The 21,532-nt window shown below is 37.1% G+C and overlaps 1 protein-coding gene across 2 annotated transcripts; it reads right to left on the bottom strand.

Annotated features, from left to right (window-relative positions):
- Positions 1–5,342: 5,342 nt before the first annotated feature.
- LOC103485846 (peroxygenase-like) lies at positions 5,343–8,948 on the bottom strand. Of its 2 annotated transcripts, XR_007820834.1 has the most exons (7): positions 8,698–8,934; positions 8,314–8,463; positions 8,084–8,169; positions 7,755–7,849; positions 6,726–6,851; positions 5,756–5,850; positions 5,528–5,677 (listed from the first exon to the last, which is right to left on the bottom strand). XR_007820834.1 is itself a non-coding variant. In XM_008443571.3 (6 exons), the coding sequence occupies exons 1-6, from the start codon at positions 8,804–8,806 to the stop codon at positions 5,524–5,526; spliced, it is 720 nt and encodes a 239-aa protein (XP_008441793.2). In that variant the 5' UTR covers positions 8,807–8,948; the 3' UTR covers positions 5,343–5,523. The 2 variants fall into 2 exon arrangements, 1 of the variants encoding a protein (XP_008441793.2); XM_008443571.3 differs by lacking the exon at positions 5,756–5,850 and having other exon boundaries at positions 5,343–5,677; positions 8,698–8,948.
- Between the last annotated feature and the right edge of the window lie 12,584 nt (positions 8,949–21,532).

Below are 21,532 nucleotides of genomic sequence, written 5' to 3'. Positions count from 1 at the left end.
TTCTTGCTTTGATTTTAACTCTTGCATGCAACTCAACTTCTCTCTACCTTCCCATTTGAATGAAAATGGTGAGAAATGAGAGTCTTCTGACCTTAAAAACACTTCTTATGTGAGGAAGATGCCAACCTCGCGTGATAGAAATTTTTGAAAGTCTGTTTGTCGCGCGTCCATTAAGTGATCTTGGCTGAGATTGACCCGAGATTCCCCGAGATCTTCACTTTTCTCGACAGGACAAGCACCGAGATCCTACCTGAGAACCCTAATATTTTTCATTTTTGCTTCTAGTCCTGTCAAACATAACCCCGAGATTTCTTGATAGTACAGCTCCAAACCTTTTTGTCCTTCATTTTCCACTTGAATGGTTATAAGTGTGATTGCTTTGGTGTCTACCATCTTTCACATTATAAGTTATGTTTAATTTTATTTCCATAAGATCGGATGACTTGATTCTTTGTAAATGAGATTTCAAAAACAAAGTTGTTCTAGTCCAGTAAGATCGTTAGGAAAAAGAAAACCTATTAGATCGACCACCTTCATCAGCATGGGAACATTTCATAAAGGTAGAAGGATGTGATCCTAAATATCCTACGTTTGCTTGTAAATATCGTGAGGATACATATGGCTTTGATTAAAAAAGAAATAGTACAACTAATCTAAAAAAAAACATTTAGAGAAATGTAAGAAGTATAAATCAATATGAAGATAATGATGAAGGAGAGGGAGATTCTAAATGTAGTTTGATGGCTACATCCTCCACACATAAAAATTCTAGAATAATGCTTGTTTGTATGGTCACCTTAGAAAGTGAAGTGTGAGACCTAAGTCCTCATGAGCCTGAAATAGAAGGGTTTTACTGTTGAAGAAGGTGTTTTGGAGAGTAGGTGTTTTGATGGTTTGCATTAAAGCCAAGCAACGTGATGAAGGAAGTTGCATTCAAGAAGAATCAGGCATTTTGAGGTCTCAACGTGAGATGTAAGCAGGCGTTGGATGTTAGAAAAATTACAAAAAAATTTCCTAATTGTGTTTAATTAGTGTGCTGCGTGTCAAGGTTAAGCTTAATCAAGGCTAAGAGAAATATTAAACCTACATGTGTAATACTTCAAGTAGGAGTTGGCAATCTAGGGAAGCTTAAAGAGTGACTAATCCAATTTGCAATTAGTATAAATTGGAGAAAATGGTCATGAGAAGGAAATGTTATGTTGAAATTTCTCAGAGTTATTGTGCTATTGAGTAGTCACCAGGCAAGAAGAAGGGCTCCAGTGTTAGGCATTCGAGGAAAGAAGGGAACTTAGTGTGTTGTGAGTGATTTTTCTAAAAGATAAGAAATTTTAAAGCTTTCTTTATAATGTTTCATGTTGTCATAGTTATGTTGTAATACATGTTGATGTTTATGAGATAGCATGATTTCTAAAGAAAGCTTTTGAGTTAAAGTCTTATGTTTGATGATTGTATAAATTGCTTGAATGCATGTAAACCATTAGCTTTATTCCTATCAATGAGCTAGCTATTATGTGCACATAATAAGTAAAGACAACCAAGGGGTGAAAGGACTACCATAGCGGTAAGAACCTGACGAATGCGTTGAAAGGAGCATGTTGAGTTCGTAGCCTAAGCAATGGGCAATGAACTGAAAAATTCTCCAAGGGATGCTGGTGAAATGAATCTCAATAGTATGTGCATGGGAATGGTTCATGTTTTTTGAGAAAGGAATAAGTAGAGGTTAATGTGTGATTTATGTTTTGAATGTGGCGTTAAAAGCGTGTTATGAAAATGAATTTATTGATTGAATTGTATTCCTCAAAAAGGTTTTCCAAAATATCACTCACTAAGTATTTGACTTATGGTTTGAGTTTCCCTTCCCTAGGTTATCAGACATTAGGATCAAGTTGAGAAGGGTATGGCAAGCTACTATGCGTTGAGGCGTTAGCTAGGCAAAGTTTAAGCTTGAAAGAGTTGAGCTAGGCGTTGAAGGCCTAAAGTTTTATTTTAAGTCTTTGTTATAAAGAAAGCATGCACATTGTATTTGGAATGCACGTTGTCTAAGTAATAAAAGAAGTTTGTTGTTATCATGCATTGTGTTTTCTTATTGCTTAGTAGTTAAAGGCTTTAAGTTAAACTAGACGATAAAGCTAAAGTTCAAGTTAAGAGTAAAATTCAAGGTTTAAGACTGACCGTTTTGGCGTTTCAATTTGAAGTGTCATAGTTGCTCAAGTCCCGTTCGCATGTTGCAACACGAGATTCAAGACGTGTTATGAGGCAGGGTGTGACATGAAGGATTTCGTAAATTTTGTCAGATGTTAAATCTAAAGTTTGTAATTCCATCCACAATGATTGTTGCAAAGGATTTTTTTTTTCAAATGTATATGATGGAGAAAAAAAGTTAAAGAGTGCATTAACTCGAAGTGGCCAAAGAGTTTGTTTAATGGACTTTTGTGCATAATATTAATTATATCTCTATAACGACTCATTTCATTGATGATGATTGAATTTTGAACTTTTATCAAATAGCTAATTATAAAGGAGATACAATAGTTAGAGCAATTGAAAAATGCTTAGAAAGTTGGAGTATTGATAGGCTTTTTACCGTCACAATTGATAATGCGAGTTTAAACGATGTAGCCACTGTGTATTTGGTTAAAAAGTTTAGAGACAGAAATGTATTGGTGTTGGATGGAGAATTTTTTCATGTTAGATGTTGCGCTCATATTCTTAATTTAATTGTTAGTGATGCTTTAAATAATTTGCATGTGTCTATCATTCAAATCAGAAATGTTGTGAAGTATATGTTAGGTTATGTCCAACAAAATTGTAAATACTTCAAAATTTTGCTAAACAAGATAAGATATCAACATATAATTGTCCTACGATAGATGTTCCAACACGATGAAATTGAACTTTCACTATGTTGGATGAAGCGATTAAGTGTCAAAAGGTACTTGAAAGATTAGAGAAGCATGACCCTAGTTATTTGCCAAAGGATGTTATTCTTACTGTTGAATATTAGAATAATGCAAAAGTGTTTGTAAAGTTTCTAAAGACTTCTACAGAGGCAACGATAAAGTTTTCTGCATCCATGTCATTGACTTCAAACATATTTTTTCATGAACTTTATTTGATTCAAGAAATAATTTATAAATACTTGTATAAGAATGCATTTTTGAATCAAATAAGATTGAGCAAAATTCAACAAGTAGTGGGGTATAACTACAAGTGAAAACCAATTTACTATTATATGTTTTTGTAGTTCTTGACCCTAGGTATAAGTTGACTTATGTGAATTATCGTTTTAATGAACTTTTAGATAAAAGATTGTGCAAAAACTTGAACAAATAAGGTTGAAGAAGCATTTCGTCGATTGCCTGATGATTATTATATAACAATGTCAAAGGAAAATATTCATAAACACAATCATCCACACTTGTACCTAGGGTCAAGAAGAAATTGGCTTTCGAAGTCAAGGTGAAATACCTTCTATCTCATCTAATGAATTTTATAAGGCACATGTTGCTATTCATGATAGATTTAAACAGAGTAATAAAACAGGTCTAGGTATAATGCTAAAATAGAGGTTGCTCGTTATCTAGATGAGCCTTGTACAGAATAAGAATATTTAGATTTACTAAATTGGTAGAAAGTGAATTCCTCTCAATTTAAGATTATTAGCTAAGTACCTAGGGACATCTACAATATTCATATATTAACTGTGTTGTCTACATCAACCTTTATCATGGAAGATGGGTGTTAGATTATTTTCGAAATTCATTAACTCTTTAAACTGCAGAGGCTCATTTATGCTCAAAATTGGATTAAATCAATCTAAACCTTTGAATGACATGATTGAAGAAATTGAGAGAGTTGAAGAAGTTGATGAAGGTAACATATAATTTCACCATAATTAGTACTTTTATTTATTTCACTATTTGGCAATTTGCATTTAAATTATCTCATTTAAGCCTACCGTTCTTTATTTTGATGTAGAATTTCATAAACATATGAAAGGAGATGGAAGCTATACATTTAAGAATTTGAATTATGATTCTATGGTCTATGTTCTACTCTCAAATTTTTATTTACATCTTTTTTATATTAATTGTTAACTTGTTAAATATTGAATCATCTTTTTTTTAGCCTTGAAGTATAATGATTATCACTTTGGGTTATAATGACAACGCGTAAAAAGTGTAACGGTGTAGTTATGTTTACTTGGCCGGTAAAACAAAGAATTGGTGTGTGAGGGAAAAGGGAGGGTATAAGAAAGAAAAGTGAGGCAAAAATAATTAGTGCGTGGGTTTTTTTTTTTCCAGATTCCAAACATATTTGAATGAACATTAAATAGGTTACACACTACATGTGTTGGTTCTTTTTATGTTAATGATGCTTAATTAGAGACTTACTACTAAAATAATGAGACTCTATCAGTAGCCATCTTCTCAATTACTTGACTCAAGAAACGATCTTACCGAACCCAATTTCGGTCTGATCAAGTCGAACCATGTCCGAACAAAACCATACAATTTTGGATCGAGACGGTTTTGAAGGAAAATTGACTCAATCCAACCTAATAACACCCTTAATTTTGAAGTTGTAAAATTTTGATATGATTTAACATAACTATAAACTTAAAAAACTATAAAGTTAAAATCTCTCTTCAACAATTATATCGAAAGACTATAAGAATTATATTAACTCAATAGAAATTACATTAAACCAACCAGTTGACAGAACTTTTTACCAACTTGACCAACAAAGCAACAAAGCAAAATAAATCAACTTGAGCATTAAGCAAAGTCAAATAAGAATTTTTTTACCAACTTTAGCATTGTTGAGTTGATAGAACACCTATTAGTTTTAAAAAGTTAATGCTCAATATATAAATCATGACCTCCATGATTGCTGTTGAACTACAATAACTTTCAGCCCACACAAACCAAGTCACAAGACCAAATACATGTAAAAATCATTTAAACTCTACAATAAAATGGATACATCTAGCTAAAGAACATCCAACACAATCTAAGCATCCTAAAATATCATCTAGTCTTTATAATGCTTGCTCCTACCTATCCATAAACTTTGAAAGAAATTATCATTATAATTTAAATAAATAAATTGAAAAACTTAATTTCCGTTTGGTAATCATTTCACTTTTTCTATTTTGTTTTTGAAAATTAAGCCCTATTTCTTTTCCAATGATTTGTATCATTTCTTAAATACAATAGTTAAATTCGTAGCCAAATTCTAAAAATAAAAACACATTTTTTAGAGCTGTTTTTTTCTTTTTTTGTAAATTTTGGTTTGATTTTTTAAATCATTGGTTAAATGTAAATAAAAAAGAAAGAAAATTAAAAGGTGGAAGCAATATTTATAAACTTATTTTTCAAAATAAAAAAGAAAATGAATAGTGTTATCAAATAGTACCTTTAACTACTAACTAATTTCAGTGCTGTTTACTGTCAATAAATTAAAATTGCTAAACTACAAATTGGATATTATGGAAAAAAGAAATATAATTATTGGACGATTTTACCCCAATTTATCAACAGCACCTTTTTGCATTTTGGCACAGTAATCAAATAGGCTGCCATCAAAGCAACGTCTCACAGCTTCCTTTGATAAGAACCCATTTTCGTCCTTTGCAAGAACATATAAAGCTCCCCACTCCAATTTGCTTGCAAACCTACAATTTTAATTTCATTTTTACATACTCTCTTCATCATCCTGTAATAATATATACCTATAAAACAAACTAAGATACCTTCAATTAATTAACGTATCTGTTTCTTTGTTTTTATATATTTTATCTTGTTTATTTAGTTCGTTGTTTCAATTTTGTCCATTGTTTTTCTTAACCTACACAAAGAAAAATTGACTAAATGAGTAAGCTCGCAATTGAATAAATGAATCAAGTTATTTAAGAAAGGAAAGTTTCTTAATCTCCTAAATTTAAAAGTTGGAAGAGAAACTTTAGCCTTGTTTTTAAACTATTTTTGTATTGAGTCCTTAAAGTTCAAGTTTGGTGTCTTTTTAAGCTTGTTTCTAAAAGGATTTTGAGTATAAAAAATACTTAATAAGTCCTCAGCTTAAAAAGTGTCTAATTACATCTAACAGAACTATAAACTTTCAACTTAATGTTGGATAGATCATGAACCTTCAAAATAAAAGGTTAAAATAGGTTAAAAATACCTAAGTGACACAAAACTAACTCTAAAAAGACCTAATTAAAATATATCTAAACATACCTCAACTATTAATCTAACTAGCTATTAGGTACATAATGCAAAATTAATGACCTATTATACTTTTTAAACTTCATGAACAAATTACTAAATAAATGCAAACTTAAAAGTTGATGAACTTTTTGACCACTTGCTAAATTTACATAACTTAGCTAATCAATACAAGTCTAAAAGTTGATGGAGTAAAAGTTGTCATTTAAACTCAAAAAAATAAGTCTAACTTTCCTTTCCCTAAAATAGTTGATTTTCTCTTTTTTTTTTTTTTTTTTTTTTTTTTTTTTTTTTTTTTTTGAGCTAGAAGTATATAGCATTCCTTGTAAGCTCGGTCTAGGTATCAATCATCAATTCTAACCTCCAACTAAACATAGGAAAGGGTATAATTGAAAAGTCATAAGATAGGAGGGGCAAAAATGAAAGAAATAGAATTAAAATTAAAGAGTAAATAGAAATGATGAAATTATAAGAGAGAGGGAAAGAGAGAGATATGACCAGCCAAAAAAATCGAAAGTATCACGGTTTGCCTGAGTCATGTGCCAGATTTCTCTCAATGTAAGTTTGTCAGGACGAGTTCGACCATATTTGCTAAATATGTTTTCAAGCTGTGCTGGAATGAATCTGCACAAAACCCAACACATTATTTTTCTTAACTTACATGCTTCCAAATTAAAGCTAACAGTTTAGCTACCCCACCTTAATTAAAAGGATTGAAGAACAAGATTTTCTATTTAGATTGTCAATTTATTACATACATTTTATTATATTTTTTTTAATTCAACAATATGCAATATGTGGGATTTGAATTTTTTATATATCTTAGATCAAGAATACGATGAATCTATGTCTCGAGGAGCTAATCAAATTTACTATTGGATTAACCATTAATTTTGATATTACGTTAGTTTGTAATATATATTATATAAAAAATATAAAGTTGGGGTTTGTGCCCGAACTCCTAGACCTTAACTAAATCCACCCTCGCTTATGAATTGTAAATTCATTCATACATTCATTTTTAGACGAGCTTAGACCTTTTCTTTAATATGATACCTAGATCACCGATAATAAAAAAAAATTGTTAGTCATGTCAAATTTAATATTGCATCAACGATCTAATCATGAATAATGAAAAAGTCTAGATGCTTGCATTTTGATCTTTCACGATGACTTTGGTCTCTTATTTTAGAAAATACTGTAATATTTACTATATGAAAATTTATCTTCAATATATTTTAAAACCAATATCCACCCATTGTATGAAGTTGAATACATGCAAAATAAATAAATAAATAAACTGCCAAATAATTTATTAGAACTAAAGTCAAGATAATGACCAAAATTGTAGTCCAAAATCTGAAAAAGGTCTTTTGAATTTGAAATAGAGGGACCAGAAAATAATTTTAAAGAAAATGCTGATGAGAAAGGCAGATTTAAGTATATGTACATATTGTAATATTAGAGGGTGTACTTAATTCTAAAAAGGTCCCATAAAGTATGCATTTTGAGATGAGCAAAACTGACCTTCCTTCAGTGTCATAGGTCCCTGAATCACTTCCATGCTTTGCCCTGTGGATGTTTTTTACATGTATTGGGAACAAGGGTGAAGGTATCCAAGTCTCCAGTAAAAGAAAAGCCATGGATATACACCAGACACATTCAATTAATAAACTTAGCTAAAAATAACTTTAAATTTAAAAATTATTGTAATAAAGGTTTAATCCCCTGTGTACTTTCAAATGGAAGAACTAAAACAGAAGTTACAAATAAAAAAAATTCTTATGTCATATGTAATGTAAGCATTGAGGAACAATTTATATTCTGTATAGAGAAAAATAAGGGTAATAGCTTACGGGGAGAGTAGCATAACTAAGTGCTGCATGTATAAAGATCATAAAGAAGAAAGATACAATGGCATTGAATCCCAGCGCTCGAAATCCTGAAAAGTAAAAACACACGCATGATATGACACGTATCATATAAATATATATCAAACCTTAAGGTTTCATTTTCTGATTACAAATCAAATCTTCAAAATTTCAAATAAAATAAAATAATTAATTCGGTAAGAAGAATGTGGTACCTGTGTAAGTATGGGATGGGCGAATAATGCCATCGCCATCTTGATCAAAGAATGATACATGTTGTTGAAGCACAGACATTCCGTTGTGTTTATGGCCCCATGTTCCATTTATGTTTTCCGAATCAGGTGCCGTCAATGCTCTCGCCAAATCTGATCAACATTACACACACACACACACACACACACACACACACACAAAATCAATATTCCAAGTGAAAATCGTGTTCGATTTCGTTGAAATCTGAAACTTATAGAAGAAACTAAAGAGAATTAGATGGTTGAATTGAAGTATAATACGGTCGTCTGTGTATTTGAAACAACGAAATCGATGAAATCTGAAAGTAATTAAGAAGAAAGGGAAAATGGGTTGGATTTAGGACTCACATGGCTTAGGGAGTTTGGAATCGAGATCATCTCGAACTAATCGGCGTGAAGTGATCGGTGATTTGTCGGCCACCGTTGCCATGGCCTCCGCCGACGTTTCTGTTGCCATTCTTTCAACTTTTTCTTAGTACAACGTTGCGTTGATCTGTGATCTTTTTTTTCTTTTGGTTTTGTGAAATGATCAAAATGCTGAGTTAATGCGCTCTTTTTGCTTGTTCGTTCAGAGAGAAAGAGACGGTTGTACGTCACGCTCCCGGAAACGGAGGTGATGGATGAGGTTGCACGTAAATTATACCATTGACCAAAATTAGCTTTTTTTTTTTTTTCTTTTTTTTTTCTTTTTAAATTTTCTTCTCAAAAATACAATATTGGAGTTTCGGTCCGAGTTGGTTCTTCAACCAAATCGTCGTTGAATCGATTTAGAAATGCTCAAGTTGATCTCGACTATCAAAAATACAAATTGCTTATTGGTCAATTTTATTATTTATATTTTAAAAGTGTCCGTTTGGATTTTTTCTAAGTTGACTTCGACTTACCGCCTTCGATTGATTAAGGTCAGTTGGTTTGGTTTTTTGGTTTATCATGCTCACCCTTAGCATATATGGTTTTGGCTCTTTTAACCTAAATTGCGAAAAAAAATATGATAATTAACATTGAGTTATGGTGAATTAGGTAGGTTAATTTCTCCAAAGAAATGAAAAAAATAGGGTCATTTATGAATTTATATGAAAGTAATGTGAAAGTATAAATAAATGACAAGAATAAAGCAAAATAGAAAGTATTAATAAAAAATAGGTGTGAAAATTGTAGACCTTGTCCACAATTACCTTCAATTCAAATGCCTTATCCATCTCATCATTCGGGTTAGTGTCCTTGTGTTTAATTTGTCGTAAACAGTAGTTGGGGATCGGGTCCACGAGTCTTATGTGATTTATTTAAGAACAACTTGACTATATAATAAGATAGTTGATTAATTAAATTATATGTTAGAAAAGTATTGTTCACACGAGATTTCGGAAGAAATGTGTAATTTGTGGAATTGGACTTTGTATATTGATTTATATGGTGTTGTGGATACAATCTCTAATATTTACTCATTTGATGTTTTCTCTCAAATGCAAATTAAGATTCAGAACTTTTTGATCTTCGATCTTCAGGAAGTCGTGGTTGTAAGTATATTTGAGCTTTAATCTTCTGAAAGTCAAGAAAAGTTTAATCTTCCAAGTCTTCAGTTTTTCAGAAGATGTGACCTCGAGATTGATAAAAATTGCACGTCTTGAGAGCTTTTTGAAGTTTGTCTTCAATTCTTCAGAGCTTCAATTCTTCCTTCAATCAAAAGTTTCCAAATGAATGGCAAAGGTCTCTATTTATAGAGAAATTTCATAGGCTTTAGGTGGGCTTGGACTCATTTGCTTGTTGGGCTTGAGCCTATTTGTCTCCTAGGCTTAGGCCCATTTTGCCTGCCGGTTTGGGCTTGAGTTCATTTGCTTAGTGGACTCGAACTTGAACCTACTTGTTTAGCGGGTCCATTATTTCTTTGACCCAATTTTTCATCAAGGGCTTGAATTGGGTTGGATATGTGAAACCTGGCTACCCAAATTCAATCAAATTATAATCACCACAATTTTGCTGTGATGACGTGGCGCGATTTAATTGGCCAAAATTTCTTGTTCAACAAATACATCTAAAATCAATTATCAATTAAAATCTAGAAGAAACTTAGGTGACACATGTTTCGGATTTTCGATCAATAACTCATGATTTCTTTTATCTAAAAGAAGGCATTAGATGAGTACACAATATTCAAAATATTCTCTTGAAATTGCTACTACAGAGGTATATCTCCTATAACAATTCTTCTCTAATATATTGATCTAAAATATTGGAGTCTCAAGTGCATCCATTTATAATGAGCTTTAATTAGGAAAAATAATTGCTTTCTGATGATCGTATTTTTAATGGCATCTCGATATATTTTGGCATCAAGCATTAGTGATAAATCATTACTACTATTAGTATCAAATACTAGAAATTGTAATTTTGTAATATTTTTCATGGTAACATTATTACAAAATATTGTAATTATATTAGAAATTTAATAGGTTTTTTTCAAAAATAGAAGAAACTGTTAAAATATTTACGTTGTATATAACAATTTTGAAAATGAAAAAAACCCATAGGCCCACAATGAAAAATACCAAAAATACCCTAGTCAACACGTGACTAATCGACCACATGTGCACGAGTAATCTTTTTCTAAACGGTCATGATACCCAATTATGTAGATTAGCTTAAACAATGGTGAAAAAGCCCCAAATTTAAACGATTAGATAATAAACTCTAAACAATGGCAAAAAGCTTTAGATATAAATGATCGTTTAAAATACCTTGAACAATCGTCAGATATTTATGCATGATTGTTTATCTGAGGATAAACAATTGTTTTGAGAAGTCCAGTAGAAGCCAAACTCAATCACGCATAATTACAAAAATATCATCCAAATCAATAAGATATTAAAAGGAGAAGCATCTTATTCAGGCTTTTTCTCTTCTTCACACTGCTTCGTCTGCTTCACTTTATTTTCATCGTACATCTTCTTCTTCAATTGTTCATTTTCACCTACCTTCTTCAACCTAACTTTCGAAATTCTTCTTTATCTTATTCTTCCACATTCCATTCTCTATCAATCTTTTGAAATTTCTTTTCAGCAATCCATTCGTTGCTCAATATTTTGGTTATATCTATCTCGATCTATCTCTCATACAAAGAGGTCTGAATTTATCTTCGTTTAATTTAATTTAACAACCACTCTTATTCTATATAACTTAACCCTAATATTTTTTTTCTGTAAATAGATGGTAAGCAAAAGCAAACAACATATATCAACTAGCAAAGCAATGAATTCTAAAGGTAGAAGAAAAACAAATGAAGAATGAAAAAAAGAAGTGAAGGTAACAAAATAGAATGTCAATGTCTATCTATAGTCCTCTATTTTTTTTTTTCTTTATTTGTCTATCTTTGTCTATCTTTGTATGATTTCTCTATCTTTTTCAATATCAATTTGAATAGTGCTTTATATTGTGTATCTGTTAGCACTAACTCTTGGTTTATAACATAGTATTTATTATAGTTTTTCCACATTGTGAAAGATGAATACAAAAATCTTAAAATTATCGTATACTACAGTTTAGAGACATTGAATCTAATCTAATCAAATATAGACCAAACAATTCTTTATAGAGTTTTAAACAACCTTTTTGGCCACTTCCTCAACATTAAAATGACCAAAATATCAACACAATTCCTGACTTTCTTAATTAGGAAGCAATAATGTGACACAAAAAAATTCAATGTTCTTGCTTTCAACTTCAATGGACATATAGTAGAATTTGCGCTGAAAAAATTATGTTTGATCACTAGATTAAAAGGGCACAAATTCCCAGAGTTAAATATAGGAGAAAAGAAAAGAATGGTTTGAAAATTGCCTTTTTCCCTCCTGACAATTTTATAACGAGAAGAGATATAGAGAGAATTTTCAAAGCATTACGCAATGAGGAAGACTCATTGAAAGAAAAATTAGTTAATCTATATATCTTATAAGCAACAACACAACCACATCAATCTCCAACATCTAGACATATTGGATCATGAAAAAACCTTCAAGTACTATCTAGACATACTGTAACGACCCAACTCCTTATACTAAGTCGAAGCCATTACTAATTAAAAAGGGTAAATAAATTTGTGAAGTTTTTTTTTTTAAAAAATAGAATAAGACAAAAACCTCAAATTTTCATTTTAAAAAAAACATAAACAAGGGAAATATGGAATAAGTATAAAATAAAGTCCTAACTTGGGCCCTATCTAGTTTTAAAGAAATAAAATAACCAATAAAGAATGAACTGAAAATGCAATACTAAAATCCGAATCTTGACATAAGCAGAAGCAAGCGTATCCCTATGGCCCACCACAATCACTTCTGGTCACTCGCCAGCTTGCCTTTGTTCTTACCTCTACCTCTGCCTGAAAAAATGGAAATGGAAAGAGTGAGCATAAAAATACTCAGTAAGGGACCCACTACTAGTTCTACTAGATGCCTGTTAACTTCCTATTAGAGTCCTAAAAAATGGTACCCTTGAACTGGCACGTCCCCAAACACGTGCAATCTGTGCCCCCGTAGGAACAAGCTGGTCTTTGGTGATTCCCAAAGGAACACCTAAGACGATCGGGTTATGAGTGGTCCCGTCGGATCACTCACGTCATGTCTATGTCAATGTCAATGTCAGACTGGTAATCCCGTGAGACTACACAGTCATAAGTGTGAGCGACCCCGTCGGGTCTCTCCATCATGTCTGTGTCATAATAGTGTTGATCCCGAAGGACACCCATGTGGGTACGACTCTAATAAGAAGCTAACATACACCCTACCCATAGCATGTACACAACATCTCATCAATCACATCATAACTTATCATACATGTCATAATTACGTCAAATCATGCTATAACATATCAAACCATAACGTATTATATCACGTCATTCTCAACCATAAAAAACTATGTCATTAGGGCGAAGGCGATAGCGTCGACGTACTAATCACGCTAACCACAGATTCAATCGGTAAGCACAATTTCAATATCAGTCTCTCTCTCAATAACCTCGAGTTATATACTTAGCCATCAATCGTGCGTGACCCTATATTCATACGTGCAGTCTCTGTATTGTAATTCGGAGATCTAGTAGGAGAATCTCTTACCTGGAGATTTGCCCAACGAGTCCTAACCGCAAAGTCATGCTTTCCTAACAGCGAAGTCCTACTGATTAGAAACACCAATTTTCATAACTTAATCACCAAACGACAAAAGACTCCAGACATTCAGTTGAAGTAACTTACCCTAGGTCGAGGTTGCAACGCTTGAGCCCTTAACTGAAGAAATTCCACGCTCCAAAAATCAGTTGGTCCAAGATGTTCCTTAAGAGAGATAATTCAATTTAACCCAAAAATTAAATTATTTGAGATACAACAAATTCAAATCTTAGTTGGGTATTCTAAAACCAATCAAACTTACCAAACTAGGTGAAAAGGATCGAAAGTAGGCTGGCGGCTCAAAGACACGTGAAACGGCTAGGCGGCCCGATAAGAAAGCAGAAGGCGGCTCGGACAGGTGGCTCGTGTGCGTGCAGGGTGGCTCGGGCAGGCGCGGCGTGAGTGCGACTCAGCTACGGCGTATGCGCGGGCGCTACTCGGCGCGAGTTAGGTCGTGGGGCAAGGACGCGGCTCGGCCAGCTTCACGCGGTGAAGAGATGCGGGCACGCGGGTTGGGTTTCGAGTTCGAGTGATAGCTGAGACGGTGAGGCTCGGTCTTTCGATGATGCGATGCTGACCAAGTGGCGATGAACTCCGAAGGTCGACGACGGAACGGGGTGACGTTTGGTGGATCGGTGTAGACGACGACAGATAGGGGTGGACTGCGGAGGAAGGGACGCGGGCGTACGGGTCGGGCTCTCGATTTCGACGGACAGTCGCGGTCCACTTCCGACGGCGGTCGTATGAACACAGCGGCGACGAGTCTTGCGACTAGGGCTGTGCGATCGGCTGACGGCGGCGGCGGATCTAGCGGCTAGGATTTTGTTTCTTTTCTTTCTTTCCTTTCTCAATGAAAGGGATAGTGGTTTGCACGGGTCCCAATAGTCCTTTTAAAGAGAATAATAATAATAATATACTTATTATTATTCTTTTTTTCTCTTTTCCTAATTTAATCAATTAAATCCACTTAATCTCTTTCTTATTTAAACCCAACAATCTCCATTAAAAAAATCAAAATAAACCAATCACCTCAATCTTTTTCCCAAATAAATATCACCATTAGATATTTTCTTGATGTCTAATAAAATCAAATGTTCATAAATCACTTAATTCAAAACATCCAAAATTAAAATAACTACACTTAAGATAATAACTTAAATTCCAAAGCTTGGGGCGTTACAAGCTTCCCTCTTTGAAAAACTTTCATCCTTGAAAGTTCTAGTCCTCGAACAACTTGGGGTACTGGGCTCTCATGTCCTCTTCTCTCTCCCATGTGGTCTCTTCCACTCCGTGGTTTCACCAAAGAACTTTGACCAGTGAAATTCCTCGATTATGGAGCATCTTGACCTCCCTTGCCAAGATCTCAACAGGTTGCTCCTCGTAGCTCAAGTTCTCATTAATTTGCAATGGTTCGAAGTCAACTACATGCGTCGGGTCTGCGACATACTTCCTCAGCATGGAGACATGGAATACATCATGTACTATAGAAAATGATGGGGGCAACGCCAAACGGTAAGTTACAGGACTAATCCACTCCAGTATCTCAAATGGCCCTACAAAACACGGACTTAGCTTCCCCTTCTTCTCGAACCTCAGAACACCCTTCATAGGTGCTACCTTCAGAAAGACCATGTCTCCCACCTCAAACTCGAGATCCTTACGCCGTTCATCAGCATAACTCTTCTGTCTGCTCTGTGCTATCAACATACGAGCTTTAATCTTCTGTATGGCTGCGTTGGTAGTCTGAACTAACTCGGGGTCTAGCATTCTCTACTCACCAACCTCACCCCAACAAACAGGAGTTCTACAACACCTACCATACAGGGCTTCAAATGGCGCCATGCCAATGGTAGCCTGATAGCTGTTATTATAGACAAATTCCATCAAGTGCAAGTGAGAGTCCCAACTCCCTGAGAACTCCATAACACAGGCGCGCAGCATATCTTCCAAAACCTGGTTTAACCTCTCTGTTTGACCGTCAGTATGAGGATGAAAAGTTGTACTGAAGTTTAACCTCATGCCTAAGGCTAACTGAAGTCTTTTCCAGAACTTCGATGTGAAACGAGCATCTCTATCCGAAACGATGGATACAGGTACTCCATGCAGTCTCACTATCTCTGTCATATATAACTGTCCCCACTTACTGGCAGTGTAAGTGGACTTCCCTGGAATGAAATGGGTTGATTTTTTGAGTCTGTCGACAACAGTCCAGATCACTGTATAGCCCTTTAGAGTTCTGGGTAGTCCTGTAATGAAGTCCATCGATACACTCTCCCATTTCCACTCTGGTACACCCAAGGGTTGTAACAACCCTGCTGGCTTCTGTGTAGGTGCCTTCACCTGCTAGCACACCAAACATCTACTAATGAAGTCTGCCACTTCTCTCTTCATGTTCCTCCACCAATAAGCACGCCTCAAGTCTTGGTACATCTTCGTACTTCCGGGGTGCATAGCAAATGGAGAGCTGTGAGCCTTAGTCAAAAGCTCTGTCTTGACTGCACTGTCTTCTGGCATGCGCAAACGTCCATCGAAAGTAAGTCCGTCATCAGAGGATATGGAGAAATCCTCACTTTGCCCTGCTTCTACTAATAGACGCTTATCGACCAAATAAGGATCATTCAACTAAGCAACAATAATCGTTTGTCTCAAGGTCGGTTGCACGGTTAACTGGCCAACTGTGAGGTCACTTCTCCTACTAGACTGCAATCTCAGCTCTCTCGAAATCTCTTAGTAAGGGAGCTTGCTTGGTGATAAGAGTTGCTGAATGCGCAACCTTCCTACTCAACGCGTCAGCTACTACGTTTGCCTTACTTGGGTGATACAAAATCTCGCAGTCATAGTCTTTCACTAAGCCACCTCCTCTGCCTCATGTTCAACTCCTTCTGGGTGAAGAAGTACTTTAGGCTCTTATGGTCAGTGAAAATCTGTATCTTCTCACCGTACAGGTAGTGCCTCTATATCTTTAGTGCAAAAACCATTGCTGCCAACTCTAGGTCATGGGTAGGGTAGTTCTACTCATGACTCTTCAACTGACGGGAGGCATAAGCAACTACCTTACCTTGCTGCATCAAAACATAACCCAGTCCTTTCTTTGAGGCATCACTGTAGATCACGAAATTTCCAGATCCATCTGGTACCGTCAGGACTGGTACAGACACCAACTTCTGCTTGAGCTCTTGGAAGCTAGACTCACAAGCTGGGTTCCAAACAAATGGAGTCCCCTTCCTGGTCAACCGAGTCAAGGGACTAGCTATACGAGAAAAGTCTTCCACGAACCTCCTATAATAACCTGTTAGACCTAGAAAGCTACGGATCTCACTGACTGTAGACGGTCGAGGCCAACTAGTAACAGTTTCAATCTTTGCTGGGTCTACAGAAACTCCCTCACTGGACACCACATGTCCAAGAAAAGATACCTTCTTCAGCCAGAACTCACACTTGGAAAACTTGACATACAACTTATTAGCTCGAAGAGTCTCCAAAAGCTAATGCAGATGCTCCTCATGCTCAGCCTCAGTATTGGAGTAAATCAAAATGTCGTCAATGAAAACTATAACAAACGTGTCTAAGAAGTTCTTAAACACATGTTCATCAAGTCCATGAACACCGCAAGAGCATTAGTTAAACCAAAAGACATCACAATGAACTCGTAATGCCCGTATCTAGAACAGAAAGCGATCTTAGGAATATCACTATCCCTGATTTTCAACTGGTGGTTACCTGATCGCAGGTCGATCTTAGAAACGACGGTGGCTCCTTGCAACTGGTTAAACAAATCATCAATCCTTGGTAAGGGGTAGCGGTTCTTGACTGTCACCTTGTTCAGCTCCCTGTAGTCAATGCAAAGGCGCATCGATCCATCCTTCTTCTTCATAAACAACACTGGTGCTCCCCAAGGTGACACACTGGGTCGGATGAAACCCTTGTCCAGAAACTCCTGCAGTTGTACCTTCAGCTCCTTTAGCTCAGCTGGAGCCATTCTGTAAGGGGCCCTCGAGATAAGAGCAGTGCCTGGCTCTAACTCGATGGCGAAGTCTATCTCCCTGGGAGGCAGAAGTCCTAGAAGCTCGTCGGAGAAAACATCGGGGTACTCCCTTACCACTTGTTCGGAGGACAGGGAAACTTCTGGTTCTTTGGTATCTATCACGCTTGCCAAGATGCTCCAGGTACCCTGACTGAGTAGTTTGCTAACCTTCATAGCTGAAATGACCTTGGGAACACATACGATTCCTGCCCCTTTAAATTTAAAACTAGTCCCAGAGGGAGGGTTATAAACGACTTCCTTACGGAAACATTCTATACTTGCATGGTTAGCAGACAGCAATCCATGCCTAGGATTACATCGAAATCCTGCATGTCTAACACTAGTAATGTCACATCTAACCTCTAGTTTTCTATCTCTACTTGACATGCCTTTATCTTTTCTTTAGACAACAAAACCTCCCTAGATGGCGTAGAAACAGAGAAAACACCATTCAACGATTCTACCTCTAAACCAACATGTTGAACGAACACAGAGGATATGAACGAATGGGATAACCAGAAGTCAAACAGCACTAAAGCATAATGTCCCAAGATTGGAAGCGTACTTGTCACTACAGTACCAGCTCGCTCAGCCTCCTGACGAGTAATGGCAAAAACTCTTCCCTGCTGTGAAGCAGGAGGCTGGTGTGGGGTAGTCCCAATGAGTTTCTGAGGACAAACGTCAGCGGTATGCCCTGGTTGCTTGCACCTGAAGCAAACTCTACTCCCTATCAAGCAACGACCTCCATGAACTCTTTCACACCTCCCACAAGCAGGTAGCTCTCTCAATGTTCTTCTTGCAGCAGCAAGCTCCTGACGATGCCGCTGGAAGACACCTCCTGACCTCAGGTCTCGCTGAGATGCTAAGGCAGGCTACGACTGAACCTTCCTCTTCTGACCAAGGGTTGACCCTCTACCTGCAGCCTTGGACGGATCAGCTCTCTCGTGCAGACTTAAGTCCAGTGCTAGGCGTAGTGCATCAGCATGAGTGGCTGGTCGGAGGGCTCGGACGATGCTCTGAAGGTCTAGTCTGAGACCTCTAACGAACTTCGTAGTCCTGGTAGCCTCATCCCTTACCATATCGGGAGCAAAACGGGATAACATGTCAAATTCAGTGTCGTACTGCTCCACAGTCATGTCGTCTTGCTCCAAGTTCAGGAACTCTTGCTGCTTAGCGTACTTCACGTTGGCAGAGAAGAACTTAGCATATAAACTCTCCTTGAACTGCTTCCAGGTTATTTTGCTGACGTCGCCTCCCAGCATCCTCTCAGCAGTCTCTTACCAGGCGGTGCCTCTATCCTCCAGGAAGAAAACTGCACACTGCACCTTCTGGTCATCTAGGCACTTCATGTACTAAAAGATAGTCTCTATGGACGTCAACCACATTTGGGCCTTGGTGGGGTTTTCCATTGACCCATCAAAAGTTTTAGGATTATACTTCCTAAAGTCCCTCAAGTGTTTAGCCTTGGTCGACAGCTGGTCTGGTACGACCTAAGGTACAACTGGGGTCTGGGCAGGGGCGACCTGGGACTGCTGGGCAGCATGAAAAGGTGCCAGCGCATCCCTCAACATATCTTGATATCTCTTCTCCATGGCAGCGAGGTCTGCCTGAGTGACAAACGTGGTGGGGTTGGCAGTTTGTACGGCTGTTCTTCAAGCTGGGTACGTCTACCTCCTCTGCCTCCTCTTCCATCCCCTTGATGTGCACCTCTACGTAGCGGCATCTTTTCTGAAGTTCCACCAGCAGAAACTTTTCACAAAACAGTCATATCACTTATACTATCTACATTTACTCTCAACAGGCAAGGTTATAACTATAATATTAACAAGGTCTTAGAACGTACCTGGCGAGTGACGAAGGACCGTATAGCCATAGGGGTAAAACAAACCAAAATAAAGACTCACATCATAAGTCAGTCTATAGAACCTAGGACATAAACTCTGATACCAATTGTAACGACCCAACTCCTTATACTAAGTCGAAGCCATTACTAATTAAAAAGGGTAAATAAATTTGTGAAGTTTTTTTTAAAAAATAGAATAAGACAAAAACCTCAAATTTTCATTTTAAAAAAATATAAACAAGGGAAATATGAAATAAGTATAAAATAAAGTCCTAACTCGGGCCCTATCTAGTTTTAAAGAAATAAAATAACCAATAAAGAATGAACTGAAAATGCAATACTAAAATCCGAATCTTGACATAAGCGGAAGCAAGTGTATCCCTATGGCCCGCCACGATCACTTCTGGTCACTCGCCAGCTTGCCCTTGTTCTTACCTCTACCTCTGCCTGAAAAAATGGAAATGGAAAGAGTGAGCATAAAAATACTCAGTAAGGGACCCACTACTAGTCCTACTAGATTCCTGTTAACATCTTATTAGAGTCCTGAAAAATGGTACCCTTGAACGGGCACGTCCCCGAACACGTGCAATCTGTGCCCATGTAGGAACAAGCTGGTCTTTGGTGATTCTCAAAGGAACACCTAAGACGATCGGGCTGTGAGTGGTCCCGTCGGATCACTCACGTCATGTCTATGTCAATGTCAATGTCAGACTGGTAATCCCGTGAGACTACCCAGTCATAAGTGTGAGCGACCCCAACGGGTCTCTCCATCATGTCTGTGTCATAATAGTGTTGATCCCGAAGGACACCCATGTGGGTACGACTCTAATAAGAAGCTAACATACACCCTACCCATAGCATGTACACAACATCTCATCAATCACATCATAACTTATCATACATGTCATAATTAGGTCAAATCATGCTATAACATATCAAACCATAACATATTATATCACGTCATTCTCAACCACAAAAAACTATGTCATTAGCGCGAAGGCGATAGCGTCGACGTACTAATCACACTAACCACAGAGTCAAACGGTAAGCACAATTTCAATATCAGTCTCTCTCTCAATAACCTCGAGTTATATACTTAGCCATCAATCGTGCGTGACCCTATATTCATACATGCGATCTCTGTAATGTAATTCAGAGGTCTAGTAGGAGAATCTCTTACCTGGAGATTTGCCCAACGAGTCCTAACCGCAAAGTCACGCTTTCCCGGCAGTGAAGTCCTACTGGTTAGAAACACCAATTTTCATAACTTAATCACCAAATGACCAAAGACTCCAGACATTCAGTTGAAGTAACTTACCCTAGGTCGAGGTTGCAACGCTTGAGCCCTTAACTGAAGAAATTCCACGCTTCAAAAATCAGTTGGTCCAAGATGTTCTTTAAGAGAGATAATTCAATTTCACCCTAAAATTAAATTATTTGAGATCCATTAAATTCAAATCTTAGTTGGGTATTCTAAAACCCAATCAAACTTACCAAACTAGGTGAAAAGGATCGAAAGCAGGCTGGCAGCTCAAAGACAGGTGAAACAGCTAGGCGGCTCGGCTAGAAAGCATAAGCCAGCTTGCGTGCGTGCAGGACGGCTCAGGCAGGCACGGTGTGAGTGCGGCTCAGCTACGGCGCATGTGCGGGCGCGACTTGGCTGGGGTCCTGCGGGCGCAGGTCAGATCGCGGGGCAGGGATGCTGGTCGGCCAGCTTCACGCGGTGAAGAGACGCGGACGCGCGGGTTGGGTTTTGGATTTGAGTGATGGCTGAGACGATGAGGCTTGGTCTTTTGACGACGCGACGCTGACTAGGTTGTGGCGAACTTTCGATGGTCGATGATGGAATGGGGCGGCGTTAGGTGGACCGGTGTAGACGACGACGGATCGGGGCAGACTACGGAGGAAGGGACACGGGCATGCGGGTCGGGCTCTTGGTTTCGAGGGACAGTCGCGGTCCACTTTCGACGGCGGTCGTACGAACACAGCGGCGGCGGGTCTGGTGGCTAGGGCTGTGCGATCGACTGACGGCGACGGCGACGACGGATCTGGCGGCTAGGGTTTTGTTTCTTTTCTTTCTTTTTTTTTCTTTCTTTCCTTTCTCAATGAAGGCGATAGTGGTTTTCACGGGTCCCAATAGTCCTTTTAAAGAGAAAAATA

Source organism: Cucumis melo, chromosome 5, assembly GCF_025177605.1.
Source record: "Cucumis melo cultivar AY chromosome 5, USDA_Cmelo_AY_1.0, whole genome shotgun sequence".
NCBI lineage: Eukaryota > Viridiplantae > Streptophyta > Magnoliopsida > Cucurbitales > Cucurbitaceae > Cucumis > Cucumis melo.
Note: the sequence above shows the minus strand (reverse complement) of the source record. Positions and strands in the feature narration are given on the sequence as shown.